The 21,567-nt window shown below is 38.9% G+C and overlaps 1 protein-coding gene across 1 annotated transcript in view; it reads left to right on the top strand.

Annotated features, from left to right (window-relative positions):
- The first annotated feature begins 849 nt into the window (after nt 1-849).
- Nucleotides 850-21,567, top strand: part of fgfrl1a (fibroblast growth factor receptor like 1a) — a 71,446-nt gene continuing 50,728 nt past the window's right edge. The window contains exons 1-2 of the mRNA XM_084907784.1: nt 850-1,319; nt 2,467-2,570. Of these exons, the coding sequence (XP_084763910.1) occupies nt 2,510-2,570 (61 nt within the window). The 5' untranslated portion in view covers nt 850-1,319; nt 2,467-2,509. The remainder of the gene's footprint in view (nt 1,320-2,466; nt 2,571-21,567) is intronic.

Genomic DNA, 21,567 nt, shown 5'->3' with positions numbered 1-21,567 from the left:
AATGAGTTAATTGCCAGACAACTCCTACAAAAACCCAACTTTGTCCAGGTTTTTTACATTTCTCAAATGAAAAATCAGAATGCCTTCACACACTGAGTCACTGATCATCTCAAAGATAAAGCTGGTACGCGCCCTGTGTCTGCATATGCAAATATTATATAATTTTGAAGCATGGTATTACATATTAATTTCCTCATCTTCAAATGTTCCTATCATCACAGGGAGTCATATATACAGGTCGACTTTTAGTCAGTGTCTGTAAGCCACTGTGTAACATATACTGCCTCTGCGTGTTGTACCTATTTATTTTATTGCTGTAATAACGAACAAGTGCCACTAGGGGGCAATGTAGCTCCATACCTGGAGACGTCTATTGGGGTCCGCGAAATCGTAGATGCGCTTGAATAGAATAGAATAGAATAGTGAAATCATATATTATACATTAGTCAAAGTAGTATAAGTCTATATTAATAGATACCATTCTTATTGCTGTTGCTGCTATTGCTGCTAATACTACTACTACTAATAAAATAATAATAATAACAATAACAATAATAATAATAGTTGTAATAAAAAATCTAATTTTTAAAGACTCGTTCAGCTTTCCTGGAGTGCCTGTTGTAACGTTTCTGTTCTTTTGTGCATTATTGCTGTAACTAAAAATTATTAATAATAATCATTTGAGTAAGTGTCCCCCTCCTCGCAGCTATAAACCGCTCCAAATTTGTCCTGCACGCTCCTGCTCTCTGATTGGTCTATTTTCTGATTGGCCTGCCCTCTGATTGGTTGAAAGTTACGTGCTGGGACAATCCGTCGACTGGAGTTTTGTTTTCTCGCCTGCGGCTGAAATACAGACGGCGTACCGCTGCTGGAGGCGATGAGGATATGATATTAAGGTTTTTATTCTAAACATAGTTATCTCGATAGTTTACTGGCGAGAGTGTAGATGCATTTTTTTCCTCTCTCTCTGTTTTCTTTTCTCTTTCCCCGGTTCTCTTACTCCTCTCATTGGAGCGGTTTACATGCGGGCTGTCATTCAGAAATACTACAGATACATTTTGAGCGCTCATGTGTTTGACCGTGCTCATGAATTCAGTTTTCTGCGTTTAGTCGCATGATTGTCGCTTTACTTTGTCCAAGTAGACTTCACTTAATACAAGTTGGTATTTCAGTCACAAACACGTGTCTGCACAATCAAGTTATTGTAGTCTTCCAGTCATTGGACTTAAGGTGAATAACTGTTTTTGCGGAATAACGGCGTGGTGCCCCCCCGGCGGGTAACATACTGAGGATACCGCAACACCGCTGAGAGCAGAACAGTAAGTCCGTCTTCTAAAGTCACTAAAGTACATTAATGTTAATGTTTCTGCACTTCATAGTGAGTTTCACAGTGAACTTGTTTGCTATCTTTCAGTTTTATTAGCTTGCATGTTGGAAAACAACATATCCTATAGAAATTGGTAACTGAGTTATATTCTGTTGCAGTGCTAACCAAATTCCCAGGGACTAAAGTAAAAACCAATTTTTGAAGCATATTCATATCGTGCAAAAGTTTTAAAACGGACAGATATTGGCAGATGTGGCTTCATGATAATACCGTCCACATTTTTCATACACGTACAGATATCCAGTCTGGACTCATATTCATGAAAGCTGTCACAAAATACAGAATTTTTCTCCCTTTCTAAATACTTTTAATGTTTTTGGTTAGAAATAACGTGAAATTGCCTAATAGTAATAATGTACTTGTAAATGCGTAAAACACCTTATGAAAAAGTTTTGTAGTAAGGTGTTTAACGCAAATAAAATTTAACCTCACTGAAGATCTCAGCTTAATTCTCAGTCCCTGCCAAATCAGTTATCTTGCACTTTAAAGTGAGTAGCAGTTCCTAGTGAGCTGAGACCCAGCGGATGACAGATACTGATCAAAGATAAAGATGTGAAGTATTGAAATAAGATCTCATAAGGTTTGGGAGGAAATTTATGGGGCAGAAAGATTAAAAACGGAGTAAGGAGAGACTTATGGACAGGTGGACAGAATAAATCTGCAAGGAAAGTAGTCTGACTTCCAGAAAATGTTCTTACAGATTTATTCTTCTGTCTGGTCGTGGATGAACACCTTACTTTGTTGCCACTGCCACTGATTAGATCAAGAAATTGTTTTAAACATATGATACATCAAAAAGAAGAGATTCTGGGGTTATTTCTGGGGCATTTTTTCTTTTAAAATTCCTGGCAAGGTTTTCATTTCACCATTTGGTACTGCATTTCATTTCACAGGCAGCTATTTTGACAGCATCGAATCATAAAAGAGCATCAAATGTTGAAATGATAAAGGTGGCCAGAGACTGTGAAGACAGAAGGGAAAAGTGTGGTTGATTAAGTGATCATTTACTCAGTAGCACCGCAGGTGTTATACATTAATAAGAATCTTAATATCTTTTTTGTCATTTAATTTCCTTTCAGATCAAATCGTCTGACCTTTTTTCTTCCTCATAAAAATACAAAAATGGGGCTTTTCCGGGTCTGTCTGTTGTTGGAGATGGTCCTTATTTCCACCGCTGTCAGGGGTGAGTAACAAAAGTACTGATATCAACAACTGTAGAGTATTGCAGTCAGTCAGAAAGATAATGTCAGACTGTGTGACTATCCAACAGCCTTATAAAGGTTGGTGCAGTTAAATAGTTGTGGGGATGTTTTCATGGTGTGCATTCTTATTTACTGCTACATCAGTGTATTCTTTTTGTCAGTATCTTCCTCTGCTCCTTGGGTTTCTTAATTTCTTTTCAGAATTGCTATATTTGTTCAGAAACAATAATGTATTTGCATTCCTTCATTTAACTCTACGTCACCATAGATCCAAACACTCTGTCTGGTTGTTACATTTTTCTGAGATGTTCCTGTACTGTCCTGGGACCTCTTGGTTATCCCAAGGATACTACTGTGACACCAATCAAGTAAAAAAAAAACTTTTGACTATTGGAATATTCAGATCTTCATATTTTGCAACGTTATTTGGTTTTCAGTTTCAGGATTCAGATACTCCTTTGTATATATAGCTACATGTCATCACAAGCTCCAGATATAGTCACTGTCACTTCAGTCACTGTTGCTGCTGACTATAATTTTCTCTTTGAGTGGTTGTTTTATTCATACAGTTTTAACAGAATTGCATGAAAAACTGTGAAAAACTAACTACACCCTTACCGCTTACTGGACTTAAGAAAGTAAATTGCAGGCAGGGGTTGCTAATCAAATGCATTCGATTAATTAAAAGCAAGTGTGACCATATCTATAAAAGCAAAAGCGCTGGCAATTTGCTGGTCTGGAGCATTTGCACAATGCCGTAGTCTTTCCGGGAGTGGACATCCCAGCAAATCCACCACAGACCAAAAAATTCTGAAAGGAATTGCAAAAAGCTCAAGAGCTACATCTCATGGTCTGCACCCCTCAGTTAGCTTCTTAAATGTTAAAGTTCATGACAGTGGAATTAGAAAAATACTGAATAAGTATACAGTATGGCTTGTTTGGAAGGTGTGCCAGAAGAAAGCCTCTTTGCACTAAAAACAACATGGCAGCTTGACTCTGGCTTGCAAAACTGCATCTGAACTAACCACAAAACGTCTGGAACAATGTCCTTTGAATAAATGAGGCCAAAGTGGAGATGTCTAGTTGTAATGCACAGCACCATGTTGGCAAAATCCGAACACAGCATATCAGAGCAAACGCCTCATACCAAGAATCAAGCACAATAGTGATGATTTCGATTTGCTTTGCAGTCATTGAGTTAAGCGTGAACTCCTGTACAACAAAGCACTCTAGAACAGCGGTCCCAAACCTTTTTTGCACCACAGTCCGGTTTATGTCTGACAATATTTTCACGGACTGACCTTTAAGGTGTCACGGATAAATACAACAAAATAAAACCAATACCGGTACCAAAATACAGAAGATTTATTCATAACACACGGGAAATGACCAAGGGAAACAGAGTTAACAATCAAAACGATTTAAAAAATAACGCTTAAAACAGATAGAAACCCTGAAAACCATGAATTTCACACCAGAGCCTCAACTCTCGTGGCCCAGTACCAAACGACTCACAGACCTCTACCAGCTGCACTAGAATCGAATGGGAGGCCATTTGTCAGACAGCAATACGGTCATAACACAGGACAACAATCCCAAACACATCAGCAAGTTTGCAACAGAATACTGAAAAAGAAAAGAATCATGGCGTTGCAAAGTCCTGTCATCAATCCAATTGAAATGCTGTGGCATGAGAACTTTATGCACAGGGAACCTCAATAAGCTCAAACAACATTGTAAGGAAGAGTGGACCAAAATTCCAACATAAAGATGTGATAGACTGATAAAGAAAATGATTACTTAAAGATCTTGCTGTTAACAGTGGTTCTACCAGCTATTGAATCATGGGATGTACTTGAGTTTTTCACCTGACCTCATAGAGTCATGTGGCTGTAAATGAAAAAATCACTGTACAGCCTTTAACACATAACTTATGTCTGGAGTATCAGAGCTTCAGATAATCGTGTAGATCACAAACTGAATTCTGCAGCCGTATAGGGGGGTCTGTCACCACCATCGGTTACAGAACAGCTCCTTGTACTTTGTTCAACAATGTGTTTTTTGTCAGTGAAAATCAGTGTAATAGAGACAAACAACAACAAGCTGTACATAGATGAGAGCGATTCCCTGCTTGCCTGCAGGCTTTATGGGCAGACAGTTGTGGAGCTGGCGCCCGTTCCTCAGATCACACCAACGATGAGTTTTTAGTCGGAATAAAGCTGCATTCAGCGAGGCGAGGCAGAGCCAGCATGCAGACACGGGGCCGAAAGTAAACACAGGGCCATAGACCGCAAAGAGATGAGATTAGATTAGCCTATTAGGGATGTTTGCTGTACAATGCATATCCTCCCACTCACTGACTGCAGTCTGTCAGCTTAGTCAGGCAGCAGAGAAGGACAGAGAGCAAGATTAAGGAGAATGGAGGAAAGACGTGGAAAAGAAATCGGAAGGAAGGGGGGCAGGACTAGGGAGATTGGAGTAAGAATGGATGATAGAAGGGACCTAGTGAGAAAAGAAACCAGTGGGTACAAGTGAGGTAGGAATAGGAGGGGAAATAGACAGTGGCTGAAAACACTTTACAGCAGAGAGTGTAAGAAAGGGGGCAAGAGAGCACGAGGCGAACAGAGCTTTATAGCATTAAAAAGATTGCAAATCTCACAAATCTTCCCCGTCACCAACTTTTTTTTTGCATAATAGAATCCAAATTACAACAAGTTAGCAGCAGATATCATCTACAAGAATACAAGAATCTGGCTTATTTGTTACATTTTTCACTGCACTATAGGAAATGATACAAAGAAACATTTTAAATGTGTGACTACTGAGATATCTCAGAGAAATATGCCAGCTATGTCAGCAATAAACAAGAAAAATAAAAATATCACAGCTCACAATAGGACATTTCAAATTGAAAACAAGGGCTCATGGTATCATTTATCAGACCATTACCCTTTCTACACAAGATGCAGTTAAAGTAAATTTAAGCTATTTTATAATTTAGGACATTATGTAAAAAAGCATTACCTTAAAATTACCACATTGTAAAAGAGAAAATGTTTATTATAATAATAAATTATTAAACATAAGGGTCTAATAACTGTTGCTGTGGATTGTGCCGTGTGTAGTTGGGGTTCATCCACGCTAAGCATCACATGGCACTGAAGAGCTTTATCCACTATGAAAGTTGATTGGCAAGTGGAAGCAGGGAGCCTGCAAAAGCTAACTGCTTTGTTAAACTAAAGGAAGAGATGAATATTCAGGGCTCGCAAAATCGCTAGCCCGACGTCCCGGGGCTAGCGATTTTTCCAGTCGGGCTACCAAAATCTGTTTCTGCCCTGCCCGTCGGGCTATCATAGGAAAATATATTTCAATGCTTTTGCATTCTTTCGGAAATGTAGCTGGGTAATTATGTCATTGGCATCGGTGAGCCACTGTCAATATGTGACATATTGAAATCGTGTTTGAATTTGCGCTTGTTTTTTGCTTTCACTTTGCAATCGCGCGAACTGTTTTATAGAGAGCGACAGCACTGATTGGTGAGTGATGATAATTTGCGCACCAATTCCTCTGACATCGTCTTATCAATTGTTAGCTTACTATGCAAACATGACAAGTGAAATCTCCCGCAGCAAGCTTAAACATGTGAGAGGTTGATCGCGCAGAGAATCGCTGAGCGTTATGTGAGTGCGTGTGTAAAAGCAGCAGGATATATATTTTAGTTCTGCTGAGCCAAATAAGACAGGTCAGGGTGAAGAAGTGACAGCCAAAGAAAAGCTTACCACAAAACGGAAAAGTTATGACAAATCAGACTATAAGGCAAAAAGAAAGTGCAGCTTTATGGTTTCATGGACAAAAGAATTTCTGTGGCTGCAATATGACGAGCTAAATAACCAGGGCTGCACATAAGTGGTCCGCAGGTGCGCATTCGCTGTCAAAATAAAAAACACGCACAAGATAAGAAGTTGCACCGCGTGTTTGCGTACATAAGATTTTCTGGAGGAGGACAGACATTTGTTTAGAACTCTTAAAGATGTCGAAGAAGCTCCTTTAAGCAATTACTTTGGTTTTCCTCCACATCCAAAGAAATGTCAGAAGGAGTCCGAACCACAAAAGAAGCTCGTATCCTCGGAAAAGTGTTTGCAGGAGGTGAGCTGGCTTCAAACAAATGATGAACGCACAGAGATGTGGTGTGGAATGTGCCGTGAAAATCCCACTCTAGCGGACAAAAACACTGCCTTTTATATGGACGCAAACGCGCGTTGCAACTTCTTATCTGGTGCGCGTCTTTTATTTTGACAGCAAATGCGCACATGCGGACCACTTATGTGCACCCGTGTAAATAACATAATGTTCTGCCGGGTGTGTTGTTGCTTTTCCCTCGATTTCTGAGTCGACAAGCGCCTTTGTTACTGGGACCAGTCATTTTAAGAAAGGCCCCCATTAGAACCCATGAGAAATGCAAGAAATGCATTATTGCTCAGTCTGCAATATCTTTCCCAGAACAAACACCAATTGCAAATAACGTACTAAAAATAAACCTGAAAATCAGTTTAGAACAGCTACTATGTTGCAAAGAGTGAACTACCACTGGCAAAATTTAGCAGTCTTTGCAAACTTCAAAAAGCAAATGGCCTCGATCTTGGTTCCACTTGCCTCTTTCCTGTGACTTCAGTGGAAATTTCAAATTCAGGATCTGACACAGACTGATTCATGTTCTACACAGTTCTTACAAGTTCATAGAAATTTCTGTTCAATTAGAACCAAGTATTTGAGTTGATGATTGTAATTTTTATACAATGTTGTAATTTGTGTTTAAACAATTTTTTGATTAATGTTTTGTTTCCGTTACAATATTATACTTTAATGTATAATATTGTAACGGAAACAAAACAGGAAACAAAACATCAATCAAAAAATTGCTCTCTTTTTTATTCGGGCTACTTAAATTTATTTTGGGCTACCAAAAACTGAAGAGTCCCTGCCCGAAGGGCTACCAGGGATTTTGAAATTTTGCGAGCACTGATATTATAATAAGGCAATGAAAGCTAGTCAGAAGCAGTGAAAGCGCAAGTGACACGGAGATAGTGAGACAGGCAGTTAGTGATAAAGAGGCAACTTTGGTGCCCCTTGCAACAGATGTAGAGTTGCTGCACTCCAGAGGCTTACACAACTGCACTGTGTGAACTGGGGTCTGCGTGCATAAGTGTGTGTAGCTGAGCATGAGACTGAGCAGCTGAGAGATTAGCATTCTCGCCTGTTAGCTGAACAGCACCGAGCTTGGTTTCAGGGGTCAAAAAGTAGTAGGCCAGTTGATTTGAGGCTGCCTGCAGCTTTGGACAGAGTTAGATTCCAGATCAAATCAAATATTTGACATTTCCAGGAATCCTTTGTGAACTTCAGAACTGCTCTTTGGATTTTGTCACTTTTGGCAGAATCAGACTTTTTACCTCTGTTTCTGATCTTTATGCTGTTAAGCTACCTTCTGTACCTTAATATGTATATTATAGACATGAGAGTGGTATTGATTTTAATCATATTTCACAAAATATTAAACCATGGCAGATTTGCACGTTGAAGCAGATGTAATGCAACTTCCAAATATTTCCACTGCCGCTACAAATACACTCTCCAAGAGTTTCGTTAGACTTCGAGAATAATGGCCTCCTTCTAGTCCAATTTCCCTCAGCATTAAACAATTATACAAAGAAACCAGATTCTGTAGAGCAGATGTTGCATTTTGACTTTCTGCTGACTTAAACTGCTAGCTTTGGTGCTTTCTGAAGACGCAGTTGAACAATCTACTAAATGTGTTAGACACTGAGCACATCCAGTTGTGGTTTATTAGTGTATATGCTGTTATTGTGTATGCATCTACACATATGGAGATAGATTAATTATGTGATGAAAAATGCCATGTGTATGTCAGATGGTTATCAGTCTGTCAGTTGGTATTTATATAAGACAGCTGTTGCAGCTTGATGGTCAAACAACTGGTGCACGACTGGTAGGATGATATTAATGCGATTATTGAAGTTAATCCACCAGATTTTTGTTTTCCTCTTTGTACGAGCTTATATGTTGAAATGGCATTTCACAGTCTTAGATCTCTCTGGAAGCAAATTCAGAAAAAAAAGACGTACCCAGAAATGAGATGATTTGTGGGTTTCTGTACATGGTTTCCTGCTGTACTCTTCTGTCTAAACAGTTTCATGTTTTCCATGTGATTGTGCTGTATAGACCACCCATTATTTGGACGAAGAGAGAGAAACAGACACGGCAATGAGAGGGTTCATCGCTGTGGGTTGTTGTTATAATAAGTGTAAAAAAGCCCACAGCCACATTAAAAATGCATCTTCATTCCACGAAAGCTGCCAAAGAAGCAACACTGCAAACACACATTGAGAAACAGAGGGAGAGAGAGAGAGAACAGTTCATCGTCACTGCAGGAAATGACAGACAGAAAGTGCAGAGTGTAAACAGCCACATGCACAGACGCTGGAAACATATACAAGCAGAAGATTCTACCCATAAATATAATTTAACATATAAGCAGTCATGCATAGAGGTGCACACACAGGCCCCCAATCCCTTAACAACCCTCTGTCCCACACACTCACTACTGAGGAATGTAATTAGCATGCTAACACTAACAGTGATATGTAGGAGAGAACTGTGGTTAGGTAAAGAGTGGAGAATGAGACAGTAATCAGAGGTAAGTGGAACACATAAAGAGCACAGGTTTTAAGTTTTTAGAAGAGTTAAAGATGGCTGGAGGGCAGGATGAAGTGATAGGTATGAAAACTACAACTCATAATCCCTTTATTTTTCCATCAGTTATTTAAAGTTTGTTATCAATGGTTTAAAATCTGTCAGCAAATTGTGAAAAATTCCTGCCACAAGTTCCCAGTACCCAAGACGACAATTTAAAATGTCTGTTTTATCCAGCCATCAGTCGAGTATACCAAGAGAGGTAAAAACAAAAGATACTACTACAGAATTGACTTTTATTTCTAAGTGTAGTAATTAGATACTCTCTGGAACAACAACTTTAAAAAATAATGGCTACTTTAAAGATAAAATAAAACGTAGCAGTAAGTTTCTGCCTGTCTGACATTTAGTGGATTTAGATGGAAGAGAGCTGAATGATTCCTCTTTAATGGAACAGCTGCTTTTCAGACCACTGCTTTGTGCTTCATTGTTCTTTTATTGTTCTTATTCTGCCATTGTTTTACTAAGTGTTTTATCCTATTGTAAAGTGTCCTTGGGTGACTTGAAAGGCGCTCATAAATAAAATTTATTATTATTATTATTCATTGTAACAAGACACACTATAAGGGCAATATAGCATCACATTTTATCACAGATTAGCAGCAGTGTAGCAGCAGTGTAAGTAAATGAAGGGTATTTTCCATCCTTTTCCAAGAATTAGGGTTATTAAGGACAGACTACCTAATTCAGAGAGTAAATCTACTAAAAACATCGTGCTAGCTTTAGCATTATAGTGAAATAGTTTTCGCATAACAAAAGTAGCTAAGAGGTTGTATCTTGAGTTGAACTTCTTACCAAGGCCCTGCTTTTCCATCATGTAAACATATTACTAATTTCATTCACCGTTTGCTCTTCCTGTCATATGGAATAATGCTCAGTGAAGTCACTTGTATAGTTTTTGTTGCACATCACCAGTTTTCTTGCATATTTGGTAAAATATTTGCTTCGTTGGAGGTTGTCGAGGTAGCTCCTTTTTAGGTACCAAATTGTCATCAGAGGGTGACACGCGGCGCTCACCCTCAGTGCCCGGGCATGTCTTGTTGTGCGCACTAGGGAACATAAAAGGCATTACTATATAATAGTATCACAATATTACAGTTTGATATATAAAAATCTGGACTAGTATGCGATATGGCGCAGCCGTAAAAGACTCACATAAAATGAATCTCTTTCACCTCACTAGTTTAAGCATTCAAAGTGTCCTTAGTCACAGCTAACAATTGTAAATGCCATTTGACATGCTGATAACCATTATATGACCTGGGGGTGTTTACCTGCCAGTCTCAGTGTTTGCACGGGAGGTGCTAAACCTAGATTACCCAAAATGGGTGAAACATTCATCAGAATCCACGCTAGGCCTTAGAAAATGTTTCTTCTCTTGCATGGAACCAGTATTTTATACCTTTAACCTACAGAGTTTTTTGTTAGTGTATTATGGAAAAACTAAAGAGCCCTTTAGTAAATGGTTTAAACCAGCGGTCCCCAACCCCCAGGCCTCGGACCGGTACCGGTCCGTGAGTCGTTTGGTACCGGGCCGCGAGAGTTGAGGCTCAGGTGTGAAATGTATAGTTTTCAGGGTTTTTATCGGTTTTCAGCGTTATTTTGTTATCGTTTTTATCGTTTACTCGGTTTTCCTGGGTCTTTTCACGTGTGTTATGAATAAATTTTCTTTTTTTCGTTACCGGTACTAGTTTTATTTTGTTGTATTTATCCGCGACACCTTAAAGGCCGGTCCATGAAAATATTGTCGGGCATAAACCGGTCCGTGGCACAAAAAAGCTTGGGGACCGCTGGTTTAAACGATTATGCACTTTAATTTAAGATTTAACTGAGGCTTTTATCCTCTATTTGAGAGAAGAAACAGACTGTGTGTGTGTGTGTGTGTGTGTGTGTGTGTGTGTGTGTGTGTGCTGGTTGTTTCACTGACAAAGGGAAGCTTCAAAGGATCCAAATGACTCTTTCAGTTCCTCTTGTTAAATCCTAACGTCAGGGCCAAATGTTGTTGACTGTTTGGGCTGATGCAGCTGTGGCTGTCAAAAAAACTCCAAATACCAACAATGCACTTTAAAGAAGAGACCTGAAATATTCGTGCATGTCCCTTTTACGTGTTAGTCTAAAGTGTGAGTTTTCAAAACCTAGAACTTATTCTACAATATGACATGTCCTACAGATTAACTAGCACTGATGTGGACCTCTTCACGGGCAACAAGCTGGGGACCTTGTGGAGCAGTCCTGCAGCTCACTGTTTTATGGGGTCTGCTAATGTTGAAGGCTATTAGCCCACATTTAGATAAAGTCAATGTTTGCTTTGAGTTTGCTAATGGTGGGGTTTAATGGGGCTGTCTGGACGTTCTCTGCAGGGGCTGACGCTGTGTCGCAGTATTGCTAAGACGCGATGCCTGTTTGTGGAGGGGGTGCAGGAGAAGGAAAAGCAACAGGAGAAGATAAGATAGAAAAGGGCAGTGTGGAAAAAATACTGAGAAAGAAACAGAAATATTTAACAGACAGTTTTGAACTGACTTCATGACTAAATTTGTAATCATTTAAAAATACTGGAAATGTCTTTAGAATAATTGCACACCCCTGATAGCAGTAGTCTAACATAGGGCTGTTCGATATAACGATATATATCGGATGACGATATAAAAACGTCTATCGTTTCATTTTACGCTATCGTTTGTTTCGTGGTGTCGCAAAATAAACTGTTCACGGCAATATTTTTTCATGGTTTTGATGGTCACTGTAGTGGCTATATTAATTCCTTAAAGTTCTCTCTTTCTCTTATATTTTATATAACCACACTACGGACGGACAAGCGCCTGTTTTTATGCGTTGTCGTTAGCAACAACGACGGTAACAGCATCGCGTGTCTGCTTGTTTGTGTTCCACATAAACCTTTCACAATAAAGCTCAAGATCCTGTTGAGACTTTTCAAAATAAACTGAATCACGTGAAAGAGCAGATTATTTACGGATGAGAAGTAAAAAAGCCGCCAGGTTCTAAAATATAGACCTTAGACTCAAACGTTAGAACAGGCTTTTCCCCGCAGCACGCCGTGTAATAAATACTCACAAAGAAAACGGCGGTTAAAACACTCGACTCCAGCTACATGACGCGCAGCTGGAAACACTTCACCTACCCGAGATTCACAGAATTTACAGAAAATGTTACATTTTTGTGATTTATATCGTTATCGGACGATAGATGTCTTATATCGGGATATGAGATTTTGGTCATATCGCACAGCCCTAGTCTAACATAAAAGGAGGATTAATGAAAGGCTGAGAGTTACAGTTGCTAGTATGATGCTGCAAGGACATAATATGAAGAGAAAGTAAGTTTTTGTGAACATTAAATATTATACACATTTCTCTTCTGACCAGCATGTGCAACACATCTGTAATTCCAGAAGCTTTTTAATATTATTTCTTCATTCCCACTTTATTTATATGCAGTATTTTCCCCCAATTCCCTTTTTTTCAGCTCTCCTTCTCTCCCGGCTTCTCTGTCTCTCCCTTACATGGTGCATTATTGTGTGGCGCCACAGTGCTGTATTGTGGTCTCAGTGGGGTTGGGGTATGTTTGGTCAACGCTACAGCACAGCAGGTCAGAGGGCACCTGGCAGATCAGGGAGGGGTCAGGGAGAGTGTGAGCATCAGTTTATGTACACACACTGTGAATGTGTGTGGCTGTAACGCAGGGTCAGAGAAAGCACATGCTGGCACCAGAGGAGACTGTAATAACACTGGTGGAACTCCACAGGACAGCACGCATTAGTTTCACTGCATTTTTACATTTTTGTCTCTAGTGTGTGTTACAAACTTCATCAAGCATGTATTAATAGATTTAATGAGGTAATATAAATTATTCCAAACTTATAACCTAAGTTTTAACAATTAAAGACCTCAGTTGTGAAGTGAAGTGATTATAAGTCAACAAAAATTGCTTACAATGATTGAAATCTATTGCCTTTATTGTTTCCTATTAACTATTTATAAAACATCTGTTTAAATTATGCACTGAATTTAATAAAATTAGTTATATAGCCATAGACAGCAGTGATAATTGCAAGCAAACAGTCTCATAAATGTAATCCCATTAATCTGCTGTGCAGGTGTGAAGCATAAAATGTGTTTTTAGTCTTCAGTAGACCCACATGGACTTTCTAGATACCAGTTTGTAGTAACTGGAAATGGATAGAAAGTGTTTTTAAGCAGATGAATAGAAAGACACCATAAGCAGTGTGTATTTTAAGAAAACACTCCTGCTGACACCCCATTTTTATCCATCAATATCACAGTGGAATGATGCTCCAGGTTACTTTGGATCATTATTAGCCTTTACACTTAAAACTTTTTACCATAAACTGTTTTATTTTAAAGGTGAAACAGTAGAAAGTGTTCACAAGAAAGTCTTTTGAGTGTCACAGACTTAACTGTATGTACTTTGCAGCCTTTTACATCTCTCTCTGCAGTGTGTCTGTTTTCACTCTCACTTTCTTTCTCTCTCTGGCATTTTAAATCCTTTCTCACTTTCTTTGTCTCTGCTGTTTTCTCGCTCCTTGTCTGCCTTTAAATCAGATCCTTTCAGACCCCTTTTAACCCCCACCTACCATGCACACACACAAACTCACACACACACACACACACACAGACACAGACACTCACACACTTCAGCTGTTGATTCCTGGTGGCATTACAAATGGCATATTGAAAAGTGATCATTGGGACTCGGAACAAAGACACTTTTTTCCCTTCAGCCTGTCATACTGACGTGAGTTAAAGTTATACACCACTGTGGACAGCTGTGAGCTTGTATCTATGTGTGTGTGTGTTTGTGTTATTTGTGTAATAAACAAAACAACAGGAACCCAACACCAGCCTGACCAGTATTATCACCATTACACCTTTGGTGTCAAATGTGATTGACATGTAATAGACATTTGGCCACACTCTCTTCATTTTGTCAAACATACTGATGACCTTTGACTCCAGGGAGTGGGAACTAATTGCACGGGATGTTAAGGTGGACAGCTTGTCTGTAGCTTTAAATTATAACAACTAAAGATTTCATATTTGGAAGGATTATGAAAGTAAATATCATGCCTACAATAGGAGGAAATGCTACAGTGCTGTTTTTTTTTCCTGAAAGAATCACAATTTCTATAGAAAGTCATTTTTCTGCTGTCTTTTTTTTTCCTAATTGAATTTTAAAAAAATACACCGCAACAAACAGATGAAAACCACTACATAAGAGGGGACACAAATACTCTATCTTTATCCCCAGTGCCAGCTGTTGCTGTAGAATCCATACGGCAGGGGGATGTGAGCAGCATGTGGGGGTAGAGTTACATCCGAGCCATTTTAGGCATGAAGGGATAAGCTTCATAGAAAATAAAAGGAGTGAAATTGGTGTCCAAAGTGCTCGCAAGATCCTTACACTGTGTGTTACAGCCATTTTAGTACTCGCAGCCAAAGTAGTGAGCATATCCTCTGTTGTTTATTGTCAATGGTTTAAAAATCAGCAGGTTCAAAATTGCATAACTGACATTTCTTGCTTTTTTTCCTAAAATAAGAGGCAAAACATTGACCAGATCTGTAAAAGATTACAAAAACAGAGTTTGAAAACAGATATTAGTTACACTGAGGCAACTCAGGACAGTTCTTGCTGAAGGGTCTGCAGAACAGTTAGCTGTGTTAATTATTTCCCACTACATGGCCCTTCATCACACTGGTCAGCTCAGTGTATTATTATCCAAAGGTAATCCCTCTGTTGCACTGGCACCATTATCACACCAGATCACAACGGGCCTATTCTTCTATATGTAATTAACAAAGGTACTTATGAGCTGCTTTCTAGGATTTAACTGTTGTGTTGTTGGAGCTTTAGGGAAGGCAGTGGGATGTAGTGGAAAATGGAGAATGTGGGGGAAAGGAAAGCGCTCACATAGGAATGCAGCGGCACTTCAGTTTAGGTTTGAACATTTAACAGCATCTATTACACATTGAAAATTTAACCTGGGAATTACAGTTTAACTGTCAGCTAATGGACCAGTGGGAAGAAGTTACATTTTCGTTACATTTTTTTCAGCTTGTTGTCCCGATGCAGCCATGTATTTCTGAATAAACAGCTTTTTGTGGTTAAGAACAGTAAGCCTGTTTGCAACATGTCTCGGATCATCGAGTCTCTAATTTGGGCGAGATGGAATAAAAGGAACGTAATCCTGCATCTGTAAAAGAAAGAGAGCTGAGGTTTCTTTTACACCACATATTGATTATGTTTTGAAAAACTTAATTTTGGTGTTTGCCTTTTGGATATTTCCAGATGCTGCTTTACACGCAATGTTAGACCTGTCAGTAATGGAGTATGCTGACAGTGTGTGTCGGACTGTCTCTAAAACACATCTTCATCCTCTTACTTTTATATATAATAAACTCTATCGATCATATTAGGGTCTTTTTTTAAACGTCACTATATAATGATTGACAGACTCAACTGGCTTCCTCTTGATTCAAGAGGTCAATCACTGGTACCAATTTACATTTTGATTATCCTTACTGTCTAAAACAGGTTATCTACTAAGAAGCTCGGGTCAGTTCTTCTATGTATTTTGATGTATGCTATTTTGATTGACCTGTTCAGTACCACTGAATCCTCCTATGGCAACATTTTGACCACAGTTTTTGAATTTGTCATCGAGAGAATAACAATCAATGTCAGAGGGTTTTCCCTGATAAAACTGTCTTGATAAAAAGCTCACTAGAGACACTCATAACTTTGGAGACACTCATCTGCTACTTCGAGCTACCTATAAGCATGATGCAACATTTCAGAAATGTTATGTACCTGTAGATTAAACCTGCAAGCTGCAAATTATAGAATACAAAAGCTTCAGACTAAACTAGCATAATGACTACTTTTGCTTCTTTCTGTGCTAGATGAAAATACACGAATGAGTGAGATCCATTTACTTACATTTAAACATCACTAAAATACTGCTACTTGGTCAACTTTATGTTGAGCTTCGCAAGATTAAGATAATGTTAGCTTTTAAGTTTTAACTGGAAAGATGTAACTGTGGAACATGCATACACCAAGGTAGTACTGAGACCACCAGTCTTGTTTCAGTCACGTTTTATTTATTTATTTATTTATTAACCTTTATTTAACCAGGAAGATCCCATTGAGATTAAAAACCTCTTTTTCAAGGGAGACCTGGCCAAGATAGGCAGCAGCAGATGTCTCACAGTTACAGAAATTACTCAAACACAGGCAGCAACAACACACATGCAACACTAAGTGAAAGAATACAAATAAAATTCAATTCAATTCAATAAAATTCAAATAAAAATAAAAAAGTCAGTTAAAATGACAATCAATCTAATTGAAACAGTTGCATGTTATGGACTTGGCCTCAAGGATTCGTAGTTTAGATTTAAAAGCACTTCATGAAATGAATTCAGTCATTTTCCGTTCCTTCTGCAGTTTGTTCCAAGCCGAGGGTGCTAAATGGACAAAAGCTCTTTTACCAAGTTCAGTTCGGGCAAATGGAACAGAAAGCAACAAGTAACCATGCGGACGAAGAGAATACCGACCAGCATGTTTCATTACAAGCAGGGAACATATATAAGAAGGCAGCAACCCAAGTATCGCCTTATATATAAAACTGTATAAATGAGAGTTCCTCCGACTTACCAAAGCAGGCCGTCCTACCTGAGAGTATAACTCACAGTGGTGAGTCTGAAATTTACGGTTAGTGATGAACCTCAGAGAAGCACGATACACAGAATCAACCATTCAAAGACATTGAGCAGAAGCATTCATATATAGAATATCACCATAATCCAGCACAGGCAAGAATGTTGCAGCAACAAGCCGCTTACAAAGGCTTTAACTTATTTTGGGTAATTTTCTTAGTTGTTGCAGATTTTTTTTTTTTTTTTATGGTTTTGGTGGACATTTAGATGTCAGTTGACAAGAAGAGATTAGCAAAAAGAACTATGGCTTAAGCACATGCAATCTCACACAAGCACCTTATCCCCTCTCTCAAACACAAGCAGTGGACTAAGACAGTGACCAGAGCTGAACAAATGGAGTTTAGTCATGGCTGAGGATTGGTGTGGAATGTGGGAGGGGGGCATGAATTTGCGTGTGCATGCATGTGTGTGTGTGTGTGTGTGTTATGTGCATGCTTGGAATGTTTAACTCCCCACCCAATGAACCAGAAAACACACAGGTGGAGGAGGAGGTGGAAAGATGTGAGGGAGAGGAGGAGGAGGAAATGCAGGATGATGAAGGAGGGAAAAGAAAAGATGAGTGCTGCATCGCTGATCTTCAAAGTGTGATGCTCAAACTGACGAGTACAAAACAAATCCAAATAGAAAGAAAAGACATGTTTATTTAAGTGATAACCAAGTAAGTATTAATTTGATGAGCTTTACTTCTAACTCCACTCTGTCACCTTGTAAAACTAAAAAAATCTAACAAAGTAGGCTTCTCACTTTTGGACAAAACACTTCCTGAGTGAGAGTCATTTAACTGCTGACAGGTCTGGACTGCAGTCTGGTCAGTTCACCGCTCAGCCTGTTTTATTATGAAGCCATTGATGTTATGCTATGTGCAGATACGGCACGGTCTTGCCGAAATAACCAAGACTTTCCCTGAAAATCATGTTGCCAGGATGGCAGCATATGTCGCTCCACCATTCAGCATTGACGTTGCCTTCACAGAGTCTTCAATGCATAAGCCTTTGTATTGCATTGACTACAGGTCATTTCTTCAGTTCACCTTTAAATGAACTTGAGTCTGGAAAAAGGTGGCGGGAATCGTTGCTCTTGGATTTTTTGATTTTTCTTGGCATGGTAGAGTTTTTTCTTCTTACATTAGTGATGATGACCAACAATATTGTGTAATGGAAATGATGAAATACCCAAATTCTCTTTTTATGTTTTATGACAAATCGCTCTTAAATCACTGAATTGTCTAAATCTTCATCCTTTCACAACGTGGGGAGCCATAAGCTATTTTTATGACTATTGCTCTCTTTCTTGCTCCCTCGCTTATCCCTCGTCTCTTGTTTTTATAGTTATGTCAATATGGATGGCTCCCTTAGAGTAAATAGTCTGCTTTCTACCACTGAAATCAGGTGCTTAACACAGGTGGTACTGTGTGTGTGTGTGTGTGTGTGTGTGTGTGTGTGTGTGTGTGTGTGTGTGTGTGTGTGTGTGTGTGCTCGTGTCTGTTTGTGTCTGTGTATGCATTCGTTATCACTCGCTGTTAATGAGTAACAGTGTCTGCCTCCAGAATGTTGATAAATGCCAGGTCGAGGACATCGCTTTGCTTTACACACATTCACCCAAATGTGCACCTAATCAAGCGTGTTAACTATTTCTTATCTTACGTCAACTATGTCTTGGCTTATCTGTAAGGCACAAGACAAAAGACACACAAGATACAGATGTATATATTTACAGTGGCTATTTTACAGAGATTTGTAGACTATAAATGAATGTTTTTTGTCACATACTGTACGTGTAAATAGTGTTCCTTTTGTTGGTGCCTGGGTCGTTGCAAAGTTATGTTCACAGTGACTGTAACCTGACTGTGACTAAATAAGTAAATTGACCCCAGCCTTGGATTCCTTGCATACAATCAGACCACCTGCTCCCCTGTTCTGTTGGGGAAAAGGTTTTGCAGCCTAATGAATGTTTGTTTGAGTTCAGTACTGAAGGTTGGAGTGAAATGATCTGAAACTTTTGAACAGTTCTTTTCTTTTTAAGTCAATGTTACATTTATTAAAACCCAAAAAATGTTTGTTTTGATTCAGGATGAAAGTGAGCTGAGTGTGCCATCATATTCAGGCTCAGTGCATCTCTGTGTTTTACTTTGCACCATGCACTGACCAGCCAGGAATGGTGGTAATACTTTTTACCCTATTTGAGTAGTTAAAGTATTCAAGTAGACAGTATTTCTTACTCACTGGAATACTGGAGTAGGCTGTTATTGAGCTGACAACCTTCTGATTAGGAGATATTGAACTTTGAAGGCATAAAAATACACACACTAAACTAGAAGTTTGTGGCCTTTAACCTTCGTTGAGGCCTAGCATCTATTGTTTAGTGTTTAGATATGACATGCATAAACTGTGTAAACAAACCTTATCAGGCTACGTGGATGTTTTGGAGACCCTGTCGTCACAGGAGATAGACACGGTATCTTAATGTACTTCCTGTCTTCTTTTTATCTCCAGCAATTCAAAGACAGAAGTGACAGAGCGGGCATAGTTTTGTGCATTCGTGAGCAACTACACGATCACCTTCCAACAAGTCAGGACTGCATGTTGTCGAAGATTTCTCCAGCACTGTCAATCTTTACCTTTTCTTTTTTCCTTTTTAACTCACAGGTTGCGAAGAAAATACAGGGTTACAGAGGCTAAAGTATATTCTCTCACAGTTTTACCCCAGGTAGTCATTAAAATGTCAGTTGCACGTCCAGTCTGCAGCTTAGTTGTAAATCCTCAAATGTTAGCAGGTAGCTGTTTATGTGGATTATTTGCTTTCTGTTCATCCTTCCATGGCTTCATCCCTTAACTCTGCGCGAGTAGTGCCTCTCCGCTGGCTTTCACACAGTGCTTTTCTTTTTTTCTTCTAACTTACTGTACTTTTCTTCACTTCCCTGAGTCTGCAGTTATGTAGTTAGCCCACAGTATTCCTGCACACCCACTCTCACAAGTGCATACTGTGCATGATGTGGTTTTCATAAAGCCCTTTATAAGCTTTAAAAGAATGCTCAAGGTTTAAAGTGCTCTCAGGTTCTTGTTGGTTTGCAGAACTTTACAGTCATGTTTCCTCCAAAGGCCTCTTATACCATTTTTTCCATGTTCAAGTGTCTTCTGTCTTTTCTCTATGAGTTCAAACTACTCCACTGTTTATATTTCAACAGACCAGAATTTCAATGGTTGCTTAAACATTTCTTATGAATGTAACTTTTTGTATACATTAATGTAAGCAGGATTTTGTCAGAAACACAGACTTGGTTGCTTTACATGTGAGAAATCACGTATTGAAGACCGGGAGGAGACGCAGGGCATCACAAGCTAGTTTACTCACAGTACCAAGCCTGGATAAAAGGGAGGGTTGGAAGGTCATACTTTGTCAAATTTGTGCCAAATCAAACATGCCGATCCATCCATCTGTGGCGATCCCTTGAAAAATAAAGGAGCAGTTGAAAATATCTTACCTAATATACTTACTGCATTTACCTTTAGGTCAGTAAGGTCCATGTAAAAACACTAAACTGTGGAATTTTAATGTTTTTCAAGATTTTAGCCTGAAGTTAGGCAATAATGTGTTACTCATACAATGCTGTATACTTACAAATGAAGACATATGTTCATTTCTGAATTACATATGCGTAAGGTTCAGAAACTAGGAGCCTTAGATTACACGCAGCTGCACCAGTGAGCCGTCTGAAGAGTGACAACCTTTTTAATATCCAGATCAGCATTCATTTTCTCACAGCTGCATAATGTAAAACAAAGTGAAAATGTATTACTATTAAACTCTAAACCTAAGTAAAGTAAAATAATAGCTTTCATACCTCTCTCCTGGGTGGGGTGTGTCATTATAAATGATTCATATCTTTTTCTCCAGCAAATGTTTTCCTCTTAGCGGAGCATGAACCCGAAAAGAAACGGTCGGTGGTAGATTTCACACCTTGCACAAGTGGTTTCAGATCATTTATCTGAAATTTGAACATTGATCATATTGATCGTTGTTTTTGGAAGGAAGTCCATAATTATGTGGTAACCGTGAAGAGTTTTCACGTTGGGCGGGATTATTGGGTATAGTTTTGAGGGTTTATTTCTTCACAAAGGTTAGGGCAAATCTTTAACCTCAAGTTTTCCCTTGTTTTTGTAATTGAGAAACTTGTTTGGTAAGTTTCTTCTAAATGATAGCCTTGATTCTTACTCTTGATTATGGAGGAGCTTTCCTCCAGGGAAAGGCAGACAGGTGCAGTCGAGAGAAGAGAGGAAAGCCGGAACAAAATAACTAGCTATTAGAAAGGCTATAGTGAAAGAGCACAAAGAGAAGGACAGATCGGAGACTGTAAAAAGAGAAAGAAAGTGCGAACAAGTAGGAGAAAATAAATCATGTTTCTCTGAAAGGTCTGACGTTATAATTTAACTGTAAAATCTATTATAAAAGCAAA

The sequence above is a fragment of the Perissodus microlepis genome, chromosome 2 (assembly GCF_051167445.1).
Source record: "Perissodus microlepis isolate ML-2025 ecotype Zambia chromosome 2, ASM5116744v1, whole genome shotgun sequence".
In the NCBI taxonomy this organism is placed as follows: Eukaryota; Metazoa; Chordata; class Actinopteri; order Cichliformes; family Cichlidae; genus Perissodus; species Perissodus microlepis.
The sequence above is the reverse complement of the archived record's forward strand: the minus strand, read 5'-3'. Positions and strand labels throughout refer to the sequence as shown.